The sequence below is a fragment of the Apteryx rowi genome, unplaced genomic scaffold, assembly GCF_003343035.1.
Source record: "Apteryx rowi isolate R43461 unplaced genomic scaffold, aptRow1 scaffold_341, whole genome shotgun sequence".
Classification (NCBI taxonomy): Eukaryota; Metazoa; Chordata; class Aves; order Apterygiformes; family Apterygidae; genus Apteryx; species Apteryx rowi.
This window is the reverse complement of record NW_020449875.1, coordinates 780,549-793,154: the sequence shown is the minus strand read 5'-3', so window position 1 is coordinate 793,154 and position 12,606 is coordinate 780,549. Positions and strand designations below refer to the sequence as shown.

At 41.4% G+C, this 12,606-nt stretch overlaps 1 protein-coding gene across 1 annotated transcript in view; it reads left to right on the top strand.

The window, feature by feature from the left end:
- Positions 1-141: 141 nt before the first annotated feature.
- Positions 142-12,606, top strand: part of SLC38A1 (solute carrier family 38 member 1) — a 43,160-nt gene continuing 30,695 nt past the window's right edge. Inside the window, exons 1-2 of the mRNA XM_026072424.1 lie at positions 142-289; positions 8,275-8,487. Coding sequence (XP_025928209.1) covers positions 8,369-8,487 — 119 coding nt within the window. The 5' untranslated portion in view covers positions 142-289; positions 8,275-8,368. The remainder of the gene's footprint in view (positions 290-8,274; positions 8,488-12,606) is intronic.

Sequence of the window (12,606 nt, the reverse complement as noted above, 5' to 3'; positions counted from 1 at the left end):
CCAGACACTGCAGTGTGCCTTAAAAATGGCAGTGAGCGGCGATCCGCGGTGAGCTTTCCCCGGCAGCGTTAAAATAAAAATAAAAATAAATTGGGGGGGGGGGAGAGGGCGCGTGTCCACCCTCCGCGGTGGGAGCTGGAAAACGTGGTCGCTGCAAATGGGCGGCCGGGTCGTGTGTGTCGCAGCCCCACAGGATGAGTGGCCTCGGCTTTCAGCCTGCCCTCGGCAGAAGTGCTCCTGCCTTTCGCTTAAATCGGACGCTGCCGGCAGAGCCCGGGGAAGTTACACGGTATTCAGAATGTGTGGGCTGGGCCCACGGCGCACGCGTGTGTGTGTGTGTGTGTGTGTGTGTGTATTTGCGTGTGTGTGTGTGTGTGTGTGTGTATTTGCCCGTAAATATAGAGTAACAGCTAAGCTGCTTGCATTTAGCGAGCCAAAGACGAGAACAAAAAGGTGCTAGGTTTGAATGCATTGCTGCATATATGCACGTGTCCATACGTATAGCTTTCTTTTAAGGTAGAGGTTTCGTTCCCTTGTTTTTCAGAGTTTGTAATGCAACCTGTAGCTATAATTTATCGTCTTCATGAAAGAGAAGATGAAGAAGTGTGTAAACCTGTGCTTTGTTTATGTGACATTAGAAGAACTGAAATAAAACCCATGTTTGGCAGCTGATTTTAGAAGAAGCTAGTCTCCCTCTCCTATAAGCTTAACCTGCCACATATCGTTGGATGAGTCTGTGACCCACATACTGCTTTTGGGCATTTCTGCTAACCTATATTCCAAATGATTGTCATTGCTGCTTTGTGGTCTTTCATTCATCTTTTGTTTTGTTTTGTTTTTTACTATTGCTTGAAAGACAAAATGACATGGACCAGTCATTGTTCTAAAAGTAAAGTACTAGCAAACGCTCTTTTTCTATTTGATTTGCAATACTCATTTTAGCCATCTAAAATCAGAAGTAAAACCAGCTACAAAGGGGGGAAAATAGCGTTGTTCTATCTAACTTTTACTTCCTTTGTCAGCGAAGTATGAACTTGCTGTAAAAAGTATCTAAAAGGAAATTCCATCTGTTGCTGAAGAATGCATAGTATCAATAACTGCCATTTTTCAGGCTTGGAGCCCATTCTGAAATTGTGTTGAAATCAATTGGCAGAACTTCTCCGAAATCTAGGAATTACCCTATTTCCAGCGAGCAAAGGCCTTGTGATGTGACTTAGTGGAAATTCACTGACTAAAATGGAACCTGCTTCACTGTAGTGCTGAATGACTCCTGTTTGACTTTGCCTTTTTGGAGTTGTTGGGTTTTTTTTTGTTGTTTTTTTTTTTTGAAGAGGCACCACAGGGCGAACACTTCTCCAAGGCACACTGCAGCATCCTCTGCCTGGTCGCTTGAGGCTATTGGGGCCGTAGTGGGACTTGCTGGACTCCTGAGCCCTGCTGCGGATGGGAGACGGGCTGGGAGGAGACTGCCGCTCTCCACCTACCCCCATACAAAGGATTATCCTCTGCCTTGTTAGACCCTTTCTGCAGTGTCGTAGAACATGGAGGATCAATTGTCCTTCATGACCAAATCCTGCTTTTTACAAGGGTTTTAACGCATGGAAGGGGAGGAAGGGCCCTTCGGCGTGCCTGCTTGCTGGTTCCTCACCCTGGGTCTTTGTCCTGCCTTTCGTCGGGGCTTTCTGCTTTTTGGTTTTGTTCTTGTCTCGGGGAATAGTGGTGACTGAGCATAACTGGGACTTTCCTTCCTCCCGCATTCTCCCCTCTCTCTCTATCTTTTCCTCAGTTTGCTCATTTCTGTAGAAACAAGCTTAGCAAATAGCCTGGCAATAACTACTGCTTTAAAAGAATGTATTATGAAGAAAAACAAGATGTTGTGGGCCTACTTAAATATTCTGAACTTAAATGAAAGTGTTTCCTTTCTGATACGTATTTATTGCTTTAATCTTAATCCAAGCCAAGAAGTTTGAACAGCCGCTCTTAGTAAAAATGGTGGCTTTTTTCATGCCCAAAGTGCTTTACAAGCATTATCCAGTTAATTCTCATAATACCTATGTAAAGTTATCAAGTAAATATCTCTCTGAGTCTCTTACAGACAAGGAAACTGAAGCAAAGAAATTGCATGTAAACTGGAGGGGAAAAAAAAGAAAAAAGGAAAAGTGAGTTGCAGACTGATGCAAAGAGTTCTTCCTTCTGTAGTACAAAAATTACTTTTAAACAAGAATTTTTAAGGTGCTAGTAAGTCTTTATGAATTCATGTTGATGGTAACCCATAATGCACCACTCTGGCAGCACAATTTCTGTGGAGTACAAGAGTTCCTGTATTTGTGGTGGTGAGTTCTGGGATCTCTTCAGCCAAACCGAGAATGTCAAGAGGATTTCACAGAGAAATATAATTAGGAAAAAATGTGACTATATTCCTCTGCCAAATACCTTCCCTAAATCGACTGGGAAGGGCTCAAAACAAAAACGTACTTAAACCATTTTCCTTTATGGCTCATCTTTAAGTGTTTTGCCTAAAGTAATGAATCACTGGGTGAATCAGACTAGTATTTTATGATTTCTTGTTTGCCTGCCTTTGATCAACTGACTAGCCTGTCGAGACTTAATTTGGGGCTGTCTTCCCTTTCTTTATGGCAATACGGAAGGGCAGTGTTGAAAGTGATGGGGCAGAGCAGGAACATTTTCTTGTTGCAACACAAGGTCACAGTACTGAAAAAGGTTGAGAATCTGCATTTGTGTACATCTCTCCTTTTTTCTAAGATCTTTTTCTGAGCTTCTTTATCAAGTCTTCTGTCAGTTGGTTGTTTCTCCCCACACACACCTTATCTTTTTATTGTTCCTATTCCTTGCATCTTGGGGGCCGTGTCAGAGAAAAGAGTCGCTATGTTAGTCAGGGACCTGGAAATGAGAGGTTAGGGCTCACGTTCAGGGTGTGCACAGCTGCAGCAGCTGGAAGGACTTCTCCCCACCACACTGCGCCGACCAGGGGTATCCCGTCTCAGCAGGTCAGGTGCGTGCCAGCACCTCTCTCGTTCTCCCTCGCAGCCTGGTGCCCTGCGGCAAGGGTGTCTCGCGCCCGGGCACGGGTGCAGCAGGGATGGAGGCACACATTCCCTTGGCCACTTCGGCTCCGAAGGCTTTAGCGATGTGGTGAGGGGCAGTACCAAGTAGCTGGAGGCAATGACATTTCAAGCACCACAGATGTTTGCTCACTGGATGTGAGTCAGTCGTTAATTTCCAAGCTCTTTGTTATCTTAGTAGCTCTTGTCTAATCTCTCCATTTCGTCCTTCCTGTAGGTTAAGAGTAAAACAGGAACTTTATGTTCCAGATGTCAGGTGTCACTAATGCTGAACAAAAGGAGAGAGTTGCTTCCCGGGCTTTCAACATGATACCGTTATGTATGAAGCCCATTATTGCTTTTTTGTCATTCACGTGAATAGTTCATAGAGTTTCAGGCTCCGTTTTTCATTATTTATATCCATAGAGTCTTACTGGTCATATTGCTGTTGTTTGAAAGAACATACAAAAGTATGGGCAAAGAAAGACGTATCACATCGCAGTCTTTCAGGAATAAAACAGCTTGCGTGAAACTCAAGCACTGGATCCTGATGACTCCTAACCTACCAGAGGAGTTCTTGGCAAAACTCTCTTTGAACAGAAAGTTGAGTCACATTTCAGCTTTTAAGTAAATTATCTTGAATTCCATAGTTAAAATTGCTTAGTGTGTCTTGGATAAGTGCCATCTCATCACCAAACTACAAGACTGTTTGACTGCGGGAAATGCAGTGAAGGCAGTGCACAGTGAGTGTGCAAGGTCATGTGACAAACACCATGCCTAGAAAGGGGTAAAATGGTATCAAAACTTACTGCTGCCTCCAAGCACCTCTTAGGTACTTGGTGAACTTCTGGGCAGTCATGCGTCTAAGGTCATACTTTTGAATTATGTAATTTCCAGGATATTAAAAAAAAATAACTGAATCATGCCATCATCATTACCTCCAGGAGTGATGATGTTATTGATAGGAATGTGATTTCTGGTGAAGAGTTTTCTGGAATTACATTTCTTCTAGATGCTGCCTGGAAAGGATTCATGCTTAAGCCAGGAAAAGAAATAAAGTTAGAGTCTCCATATTTTTCCAAATATACAAACTTTTTAAGCCCATCACTGCCAACTTTTCAAGCCTATTACTGCTGTTGTGATGTTTTGATAGTCCAGAAAACTGGAGTTGCAGGGATTTGGGGGGGAGGGGGGGAAGAGGGTGTTTCAGAAAGCAGTAGAGAAAAAGATCCCAGTTCTTGAAAATGTGTTTTAATGGCCTGTGAAGGTCTCAATGTCCTTGAGAAAAATAAATTCATTTTATCTTCTTGTGTCCTCCATATGGAGTCTGTGACCAGTTGTTATCTTTCCCGTAATTTTAAGGCAGTGGTGTTATTTTGTAAGCAGCACATGATAAATAAATTATCTATAGTAGGTTTTACAAGACATGTCATGGGATATCTAAAGACAAAGGGAAGCTTCTAGCCTAGTGCAGTGCTTTTTCTACTCAACTGAGGGCCTGGGTCAGCTACAAAACACAAATCTTTGACATTCCTTCAAACATGACATTAGTCCTTTCCTGTTTTTTTCTCGAGGTGATTCATGCAGTGTGGTTGCCTATTTTAGTGGAGAAGTTTCAAGTAAGAGCAGAATTCGTACTTCTTGTTGTTGATTTACTTTGTGTGTGTCTGAGGAGAGAGAGGTTTGATTACAGGTATTGGGACACTGCTTCCTTTTTTGGGGGCTTCAAGGATGGGCAGGGTAGTAAGCATGGTGGCTGGCGTTGATTGGGATTGCTACCCTCACTGGTCAGATGATTGTTTATTACCTTTCAGAGTCAATTAAGAATAAAGGTATTTTTGCCAAAATAGCATTTTTATTTGAATTTGCTTTATGACATTTCATGAATGAAAAGGCCTTAAATAAAAATGCTATCATGCTTCTTCCAGTATAGTTCCAAATCGACCTGTGGTAAATTTTATTAGCTGAAACAATTTTTTTTTTTCTCTCCTCATTATTAGTGGCACTGACACTTGAGGTGGAGACTCACTTAACTCAGCTATCTCAGTGTAAGGCTTCCAGTCAATGCTGCTTTCATGAGGAAAGCTCTATGTTCGCAGGGAGCAATTCAGCATGCTTACAAACACCTGCCTTAGGCTGGGATGAATTAGTTTGGCAGTGCCAGACTCTTCTGAGCCCGGAATGGTCACGCAACTTTCAGAGAATAAAGCCGGCTGAGGTGAATCCTACCTCTAGGGGTTGTAGACTTTATTTAGAATCCGCGTGTGATTTGTCACATCTATAAGTAGACATTTAAAATAGGCATTTTGGGAGTGAAATCTTATGACCACCTATACTTCACTGACTGCGAAGAGAGCCTAGAGTGATTAGCTCTGATAAAGATGTTGCACTGTGCATATCCAAAGTAAAGTTATTTTGGCAAAACTTCAGAGTTTTGCTTAGTCTGTTTTTTGTGAGTATCTTGCATATCGCACCTTTCAGCGCTAAGTCTGCAAGCGCTTTACAAACTGAGTGTTATTATCACTATTATCGTCTTAATTTTACAGATGGAGATGCTACAGATGAGGTGGTTATCCTTCACCAAAGATTTGCAATGAGTTAATGCTATCACAGTTAATGTTTCAGTCACCAGCCCCACATTTCTCTGTTTCTCTTCTAGTGTTTTGGCGCTGAGATCAGGTTTTCTCAGACTTGGGTGCGCAATGCGCCATTTCACTCAACAGTTTTTTAGTTTCAGGGTGTCTTGGCGTTTGTTTTTTTTGTTTGTTTTTTGTTTTTTTCTTTTGAGTAGATCACTAAACCTAGGAAGAACCTGATACAGATTCAAAGATGCGTCTTCCTGCTGCTGCAGGATTAGCTCATCTGTCTGAAACCTTGAATCTGCTGGAATTATTGCTAGTGCTCCAGCCGACATCAATTGCACTAAGGTTTTGCTGAGTCTTCATTCAGTTTTTCATAGAATCAGAGTTTTAGCGAAAACAAAAAATGTTGGGACTTTTGTATTGTAAAGATTCCTTGCAAATAAGTCGGTGAACCGTTTTGCTGTTAGTCTGGCCTTACAGCATTTCAGCTAGACACCAGCAGAAATGAGAACTAGGAGCTGCATGTCAGGGAGCTGTGAAGTCTCCTCTCCAGCACATTGTTTACCTCACAGAAGTGCTAATTTCAGCACCTATTTTTAAAACACTTAATGTGGAATTTATTAAGTGCAGGCAATGTCGAGGCAATTCTGAAAATCTTCCTGGGGGACTAAGACGCAAAACTGTACCCAAAGGAAAAGTTGCGGTGCTTGAATATTAGACGAATCTTTGCATGGATTTTAAAATCTCTGTGGATGCAAATCTCCTTGCAGACTTTGTCACTTCTGTTAAAGAATTGTTTATTTTAGGAACACGGGGTCACAAGAAGCTTCAGAATTCGGCGCGCCGCCTCGGCAATTGCTCTCTCCTGTGGCTTTATCCTTTTATAAAAAGATCAAGCTTCTCTTCCAAAATAGGTAGACTATTTTATCCCTGCTGCTTCTGGGAAGACTGTTCCAGAATGTCACTGCTAAAACCGCCTTCTGCTTACCAGTCTGTATTTATTTATCAGCAGTTTAAATCCATTTTTTTCTTGTGCCAACATTTTAATATCCAGATGTTTACTCTCCTGGTATCTGTAGTTAAAAACTGTTGTGTAGATGAGTTGCAAAGGACCAAGTTCACCTCCCACGGCACCTTCCTCTGGCCAGCTCTGCCACCCCATACTGTCCACCTGTGTAACTGGTTGTGTAGTTGCTCCTTCTGTAAAAATGAGCGGATTCTACCTTATCGTAAGTGTTTTAGGATAGCCTTTAAATTCACACCTTAAATTTGGACACTTTGGGATGTGTGGAGAAAGCTATCTTTCTAAGACAATGTAAACTTCAAGATAAAATTAAATTTCTGAGAAACTATTTATAGCAAAAATGCTCATTTCACAAATACCTTTTATATGTGGAAGGGATGTAGTACAAGCCAGAAGTATTGGGTCCTGTAAAATTAATTTGAAACAAGCGGATGTCGTAACTGCACGAGAAGGGAACTAAGGCCTCCCCCGTTTCCTTGGGGGCCTGTAAAATGTGGGGATACTCCTGCTGCTTTGCTTGTACATGAGTATTTGGATGGTTTTGAGGTAGCTCTGACGATCCGATAATATCCCCAAATGAAGCTGATGTGTGAGCGCTCGTAAAGTAGCCCAGGGTGAATGGCAAATAGTTGTCTGGCATTACTGCAGAAAATTCATTCACAAGGTAGGAATGAAGAGGGTTGTGCTGTAGGAGCTTGTTTCTGAATAACATCCCGTGGCCGCAACGTTACGCTGTAGCTGTAGTTCGTCTGAGAGTGGTCTGACTCAGGAAAATAGCGGTCTTTCAGTTGATTGGTGTTTTCAGGGAGGAAATATGTCACTGTAGCAGATTTCTCCTATCTACCTTTGGTGTTATTCTAGGTGCTTTTGCACAACACATCTATCAGTGGAGAGACCAGCTGATCTCTGGGCAACACCTGCTGGACATGAGATATACATTATTTTTTCCTCATATGATCCATGAGTTTAAGGATTTGTTTTTGTCTGTTTCTGCCTTTGTTCAGAATAAATGTTTTGGTAAAGAGAATTTACAGAGGGTGCTTTATGTGTGATTAATCTTAACAAATTCAAATGTCAGGAATACCGATGTCAATAGAGCAGAATCCTGGAATAATTCTATCCCTCTGCTCCCTCCACCTAGCAGCAGTATGGACACAAGTGATGAAAATTATGAGAGGGCATTTTATTTTTTTATTTTTTTTTTTTAGTGAGAGGCAGCATGGAGAACATACAGAAGATGAGTGGCGAATAACAAACTGGGACTTGGGCAAGCACAACATTTTTATTCTTTAATTTTTAGGTGGTTAACCTTTTTTTTTTCTGAAATAAATATTATTGTTTGCTCACTAGTTTATAAATACGAGTACCGTCTTCAGCAATTGGTTGTTCAACTGGATAAATTTGTCTCATTAGTGAAGTTCATCTAATTAAGGAGTATAATGTTACCACTCTTCTGCAATGCATTCATTCGCCTGAAGTGCCTCTGAAAATACAAAATGGGTTGGTAAAGATGGTCTCTCTTGTCCAAGTTTCACTGTATTCTTCTGGTGATATTGCCTACTATGGATGGCATACATCTTGGGTTTTTTTCTTGTGTTTTATTTAGATTGCTCACATTGTGGCTGCAGTTTACTTGCAAGATACCAACCAAACACTAATATTTGGAGAGACACTTGGATACATACAGTTCCTCACCCAGGATGCCTTTCAAAGCTGGATTAGAACTGACTGAGTTGCAGAATATGACTGTCCCTGAAGATGATAACATCAGCAATGATTCAAATGATTTCACAGAAGTGGAAAATGGCCAGATAAATAGGTGAGTATTTTTCCACTGACGCTGCCTGTGCTAAGAAACACACTGTTTAAAAACAGCATTCTAATTTTCAGTATATGTCTTGAATTATTCATTACCAAGTCATGCTCCATTTGAAGATGTAATTTGAATTTCGTATGTGACATCTGTTGGGCATAGGCTGCAACAACAGATAAAGCAAACAGAGTGGCAATTTATTCATCGTTTTGAATCTTTCAAATTAGTCTAATAAAATGCACAAATATATAATGTAGCAAAAAGCCAACCTTTTGAAATGTCTGCTTACACACAGCAAAGAAGTAATAATAATAAATACAATTAGACCAACAGAATAATTTGGGGCAAATCACTTTGGTGACCTTTGACCTCTGATACTATGGTTTTAACCTGCCTGGCCACAGCCACATATTCCAAGCTTCTGGGAATTTACAGTTCACGTTGTTGCCAGGAAAATTTGTTCCAGCCCCACATTCGCAAGCCAGCAAGATAACCTGTGCCGCAGCCATTGCTCCCTAAGACAAGGATAGCAAGAAGCTGGGGAAGCAGAGGCTTTGCCTACCTGCGGTCACGTTTCAAAAACACTTCTATTTATCAATTTCAGTAAAAATCAGTATGTGCTTTTAAATTATTAGACCGTTGACTTTCTTTCTCTTTCTATAAGCTTTTGTTAATTTTAAAAAGAACAACCTGTTTCATATTACAGCAGTTCTTCCAGGGCTTTCTGTCAGGTACCAGCATCCAACAGGTATCGAATTGTGTCATGTTTATAGCAAAGATCTGCTGATGCTCAGCGTTTGTGTTTTGTGAGCTATAAAACAAGGAGCTGTTTTCCTATCAAACTTCCTGTTCAAATATTGTAAACAAAGGTGGAGTATGAAGGTTTCTGCTCAGGGATCCAGGTACTTGTGAGTAAGGAAGCTGGTGCCCGCATATAATCCTATTTACTTAATGCAGCGCTGCTGACTGCTACTGCCAATGTTTATAATCTTGAAAAACCTGAACCAACCTTTTTCTCTTGCCTTTCCTTCCTTTTGGCAGCAGCTTGCGGGAGGCGTCTGGCTACTCAGTGAAACTCAGGTTCTAGGGTAAAAATGCAATTCTGAGCTGTTTTTTCGCAAGTAAGGGTGCAGCTCTGTGGCAGGAGCCGAGTGGCCGGATGCTGCCTGGCATTCCTGGGCCCTGCACCGCCAGGCAGGTCACGCGCTGTGAAGGGGAATTCCTGGGGCAGTTACCAGCTGTGAGATTTAGTAATGCGACCACACTGCAGCTGCACTGATGAAGATTAGAACTGGTCAGGAATTTTCTGATGCAACTTCTTTGACGGAAAGTGCCAAACCGAAACACAAACCACTTCTATTAAATAAATAAATAAAAACCCCTCCAACTTTGCCAAAACAAAATAGTTCCAGTACGAACCTGCTGGCTTTCCTACCAGTTCACTTCATAAGGCAAGGAGTTGAGGAAGTGACAGTGGTAAGCACGCTCCCCTGAGCCGGTGGAGGACTTATACCTTGAGAGGAGAAGGAGTGGCCGTGCTGGGCTGGCTGTGCCTCGGGAACTCTTTGGCTTCTGCCACAAGTAACTGTTACGGGAAAAACCTTGTTAGTGCTTCATTTTTCAGTGAATGTTTATGGAGGATAAGGAAAGAGAGCACCATATATGTTTGATCTTTGACGGTCAAGGTGTGTTTTGAGGAGTTAGTGCATGGTAAGCATGGAGATGTCTGAGTAGACTGCCTGCAAAAGAAAGAAGGAAAATGGCTGAGGAAAGAGTGTCAGAAACCTCAACAGGATTTCTAATTACTTTTCTGGCTCCTAGGGAAGGCTAAAGCATTCCACAGTTTCCATTCCCTTATGGGTGATTCTTCTCCTTCGCAAAGTATCATTGGGTCATAGGAAGCAGCCCATTAAGGTCATCTCTCATCTGTCTGCTAGGCTGCTCACTGGATAGCTGTTTACTCATGCCTACTATTTAGTAATATTTTGCCCTACATACCCAATGTGTTCACGTTGCTCTCCATCTTAAAAACAAGAGTTTCAAGGCTGTCCTTACCAGCTGTGGACTGCCTGGGCGGCAGCGCACAAGCACCAGCACAGCCCCATGGGCTTCCTCTGGAGCCGGGGCCAAAGGCCCCTTCGTGCCCATGCAAGCCCTCGACCAGCGTGTGCGAGTGCCTCAGCACCCACAAGGGGTGCGAGCAGACAGGTAGACCCTGTTCTGCTCCCCTGCCCAAACGCCGCCTCGAAGGATACGGTTGTTCTCTTTCTGGAACTATTCTGGCAAACGCCCCATCTCTGAGGAATACGAGGTTAATCAGTGCACAGAAGAGCATTTTTGCGCTGTCTGACATATGGCATAAGGCTATGTGAAACTCCACAGTCCATTAAAACCAGTGGGACTTTTTTTGTTGATTTCACTTGAGCTTTAGATTAGATCTGTAATTTTCAACTATCTTCTTTTAGCTGTTTCAACTTGTTTAATTTTGCACTCTGTGTTTCATTTTAAACCTGTTTCTTTTCCCAGTACATAGTTTACCTTGTTCAATGCAAATCAGAGGTTTTAAGGGTCTTTTGGGGAAGATACATCAGTGAGGAGCAGATTCCAGGCCTGTGTTTAAATCCCAAACATTTCCTGATCTTCGGAAAAAAAATCTCTAATTTCCTTTGGATTTCCAGCCTGAATGTGGGCCTAAATATGTGATTATATATACCACTGGGAGGAAGTATTGGTTTGGGGGGTTGTATTGGGAAGGGGTTTTCTTTGTATATGAAAATGTTAAATTTCTTCTGGAAGTGAAGAAGAAGCTTGCATCAAATCCAAACAGCCGCCTCTTGGTGTGCTGTTAAACCAGGTATCTTGTGTATAAAACTTTGCCATCTCTGAACGTGACTGTAAACCTGTGTTTAGATGACCTACTGCTTTGTGTAACAGGACAAAACCCATTCAGCTGGTCATCAACAAATTTGTATCTATAACAGTGATTAAACTCTCAGCAAGCGGCTAGCATGATACTGAACGTTCGTCTTGGTTTACAGCTGCTGGTAGATTATCAGCAGTCCTTGCTCAGGTAACAAGGTTGTTCATAGGTATACCCAGATGTAGTAGAAGTTTCACAGTGTAAACCAGACCAAAATTTCTTTTGCATTTCTTGTTCCTGCTTGCCTTGGAAATCTTTACTGTTGCTCAAGCTACAGCTCAGTTTAGGAAGATGCCTAAGGATAGAGGTCTGTCATCTTGGCAAAACTAGCTTTCCCTAACAAATGTTTAAGGCATTGTCAAATACCACTTTAAGTTAATTATGTTTAAATATATCTGAGATAGCTAAATGGTTTAACTCTGCTTAACAAAAATGGTTAACTCAGCGCCCATATGAGACATTTCTCATATAAGTCCTTTAGTAAATTTAATTTCAAGACCATAGTTAAACATGGTCCTTTTAAAGCCACTTTGCTAATAAGACTAATTTTCTACCTTGCACTAAATGAAACAAGAAGAAAAATTAGATTAACAGATTCTCTGTAAGCCAAGTATGAGGATGGATTCATCACAAGGATGAGCTGATTATTTTTGGCCAGGGTATTCTTTTATAAACATATCTGAGAAGTTTGGTATAAACTGTTCATACTCAGCTGTGATATGTGAAGCACAACTAGAAGCAGAAATACACAAGAACATGTTATGTCTTTTGATGATGAATAAACTGCAATGAAGACAGCAACAGCACAAATGGATTTCATGCTTGTCAGGGAGTCACAAAGCTTTAATGACATGGGCCATCCTATTGTGCATTTCTACAGCACCTCTCACAGTGGCCTCTAGTCCTTGTGAGGGTTGAGAGAATCTGAGCAAATAATCATTTCACTTCATTCCTGTCATATTTATAAAAATCAAATATACAACATTCTGTGACAGTGAATAGTCCAATTTCTGAGAACTTCTATTAAACAGAGCAGATGCATGTAATGGTTTAACTAGAAATTCTGGTATTCCAACGTATGTTCCCTTTCATATTGTAGGAGAAAAACATCCTGAAATGAAAAAAGTTAAATGTTCATAAAAAGCAAAATCTTGGGGAAAATTTTTTTTGTTGAATTCACTCGACTACCTTCCCCCTACTTTTTT